This window comes from Poecilia reticulata, unplaced genomic scaffold (genome assembly GCF_000633615.1).
Source record: "Poecilia reticulata strain Guanapo unplaced genomic scaffold, Guppy_female_1.0+MT scaffold_155, whole genome shotgun sequence".
NCBI classification, from domain to species: Eukaryota; Metazoa; Chordata; class Actinopteri; order Cyprinodontiformes; family Poeciliidae; genus Poecilia; species Poecilia reticulata.
In genome coordinates, this window is record NW_007615016.1 from 617,073 (window position 1) to 619,983 (window position 2,911).

At 49.7% G+C, this 2,911-nt stretch overlaps 1 protein-coding gene across 2 annotated transcripts in view; it reads right to left on the minus strand.

Annotated features, from left to right (window-relative positions):
* Nucleotides 1-2,911, minus strand: part of larp1 (La ribonucleoprotein 1, translational regulator) — a 27,732-nt gene that overhangs the window by 4,859 nt on the left and 19,962 nt on the right. For both annotated transcript variants that reach the window (XM_008401951.2, XM_008401952.2), the window contains 5 exons: nucleotides 2,654-2,749; nucleotides 2,066-2,392; nucleotides 861-984; nucleotides 414-619; nucleotides 238-344 (listed from right to left, as the gene is read on the minus strand). In XM_008401951.2, the coding sequence (XP_008400173.1) occupies nucleotides 238-344; nucleotides 414-619; nucleotides 861-984; nucleotides 2,066-2,392; nucleotides 2,654-2,749 (860 nt within the window). The remainder of the gene's footprint in view (nucleotides 1-237; nucleotides 345-413; nucleotides 620-860; nucleotides 985-2,065; nucleotides 2,393-2,653; nucleotides 2,750-2,911) is intronic.

A 2,911-nucleotide genomic window follows, 5' to 3' on the forward strand; every position in this document is an offset into this window, starting at 1 on the left:
ACGGGGGTGGGGCAACAACGGGGGTGGGGCAACAACGGGGGTGGGGCAACAACAGGAATGGGGCAACAGCCAGCAACACAAACCACAGAAAGACTGAGTTTCGTTCACAGCCATATTTTCTGAGCTTTAAACTCCAGTCTGCAGGATTTTGACTCGTTTCCATGGAAACCTAACAGCTTTGGTTTCCTCTCTGTAAAGCCGGCACTTCCTGCGTACCTGAGCAGGCGTGAGTCTCACCTGACGGAGGCGGTGCGGGAGCGGTGCTCCCTGGAGTCCATCACCCAGCCCACGTGGCACTCCAGAGGAGGGTTGGAGCTGTGCCGGGTCTTCCTCTTCCTCGGCGTCTGAAACAGACCAAACCCGTGAGACTCGGATCACGTTTCCTCGTCAAACTCCGAGTTTCTTCGTCTTGCCTTGGCGTCGACCGGCCGGCTCTCCTTCACCACCGGGTAGAAGCGCGGCGTCATGGCGGCGTCCTTCCTGTGGGGCGTGCGCGGCGTGCGGGGCGTCCGGGCGCTGCGGTAGTTGGGAGACTCGGGCACGGTGGTGGGCAGCGAACGCGCCGTGGAGGACGGATCGGGAACGCCGAACAGTTTGTTTGCCAGAGCGTCTGTGGGGACTGGAAACGGAGAGGAACAGGAAGTGAGGTCACTGGAAAAACGAGTCTGAATTCAATGGTTAATTCTGGGAAATAAAATCCAAATTCTAAAAAAAAATAAATTCCAAGAAGTCCCAATTCTCAGGAAAAACATTGGAATTCCGACAGAAAAATCCAACAAAAAGTCGGAATTTATTGTCCTAAAATGTTATAAACAATATGAAAAGTGAATGAGCCCAAACCCGGGCAGTCGGGTTCTTACTCTGCTGGGGGCGGGGCGGCCCCGGCGGCACTTCCTGGTTGGGGTCAACCGGGGGTTCAGGGGTCAGGCAGTCGAACTGTTCGCGGCTGATCAGATGAACCTTCTTGAAGTTTTCAACCTCTTGCTGCAAAAATACGACACAAAAAATGAATTTCAGACAGGATCATCAGCTGGTACCCGACCCGACCCGGCTGAACGGCCTGCCTCCGGGCCGCACAGGCGGCTTATAAACCTCTGGTCCGTGGGGCGCTGGACGTACGGCGGGAACACGTGGCGGACACACAATGGGCCAACAAAGCAGAACTAAGCAGCGCTCCGGGTTTCAGCCAGTCATCCACAGAGTCATCTGGGCCGCGGCAGAAACGCCTCCACACAGAACAGCTTCAAAATAAAAGACTTTCTGCTTTCTCTCTCGTTTCTAAAAGGGGAATTTCAAACGGCAGGAATCMCTGAACCTGGTTTGTGTTTCCGCTCAGTCAGCGTTACGGCTGCAGGAAACATCCGATCATGAAAACATCATATTAGAGAAACGCTTACCAGGATGTGATGTCACAAACAGACTCAATCATTTCCTGCTGCTGATAATTTGACGTGTTTAGATGAATTATGTCTAAAAAGCATTAATTATTTATAAAACTTCACAAGATGCTTACGATTATTTTTCATGTAAAGTTTATTCTCCTGATTTCAGGTTTGTCCTGAATGAGGACATGAAATATTCTCTGACTTTATTGTTGAGACTTTTTCTGGAAAATTAAATAAAAATAATCAGATTCTGACCCGCATGCAGTCCAAACAAACAAGATGGCCGCCCTGGGTGTGACATCACTTGTATCTATGGAAACCCAGGAAAAAAATGCACATTTTCCAAAAATTAAACCTTCAAAAATAAAAATGTGATTAATCAGTTTAACTAATTGCTCACCAGTTCACAGTTTAGTTGYATTTCGTTTAGTTTGTTTTCTTTATTAGTTAAGCATGGTTTAGTTTAGTTTAGTTTAGTTTAGTTTAGTAGTTTTGGTTTTTCATATTTTGGTTCATTTTTAGGAGCAGAAAATGTGAAAGTATTGATTATATAAACCTAATGAGAATGCAGATCAGTTTCCCGCCAGGCTGAACAAATGGATCAGTAAACCTGTAATGAAGGAACCTCGTCTACGTCTCAGTTCTAGAACGCAGGCCCGGCTGCGGGCAGCGGCGCTGACCTTGATGGTGGCGTACTCCGGCTCGTACGTGTCGTCCCACAGGTCCTGCTCGTAGTAGAAGAGGCCGTCGTTGATGACCTTGGCCAGCTCGCTGGTCAGCTTGGCGCGCGACGTGTGGTGGCCGGTGCGGTCGCCGCCCGGGTGCTTCCGCAGGTACGGCGGCGTCTGCGTGACGATCAGGATCTTGTTGACGTCGTGGTCGTCCAGCTCGCAGTCCGAGTCCTCGTCCGACCAGTCGGTGAAGGTGTTGCGCCGGCCGTCCATCTGCTCCATCTCCTCGTCGAACATGAAGTCCAGCTCCTCCGGCTCGTCCGGCTCGGCGCCGTCCTGATGCGGGACCAGCAGGAAACATCCGGAATGCTCACAACGCGTTTTCACATTTTAATACATTTCAGGTTAATGTGAAAAAACAGAAAGAGACAAAGAGGAAAAGAGAGTCGTCGAGCAATGTTTGTCTGGGAATCTGGAAAAATCTTTTTCTTTTTTACAAACTTTTTCAGAAAATGAGAAATCTTTTCTGTCCGATTTCACGTCGTCGCCTCCCAGTGGTCAGCCATTAAAACCAGTTGCTASTTATTAATTTCCCACCTTGGTTCCAGCGGTCARCGGCGCCGGCGAGGAGCCGGACGGCGGCAGCGGCGATCGCAGCGAATCGTCTTTTTCCCTCTGCTGCAGCGAGGGAGCCTGAAACATGGAGGAGACGAGATGAAGGACAAAAACTCACCTGGATTTATGGAAAACAATGACAAATAACACATGGGAGGATTTGACTTCACTCTTTAACAGATAGATAGATGTGATTAGAGCATGAGAGTCCTGGAGCTCGTTAAGGAGGAGCTCGTTAAG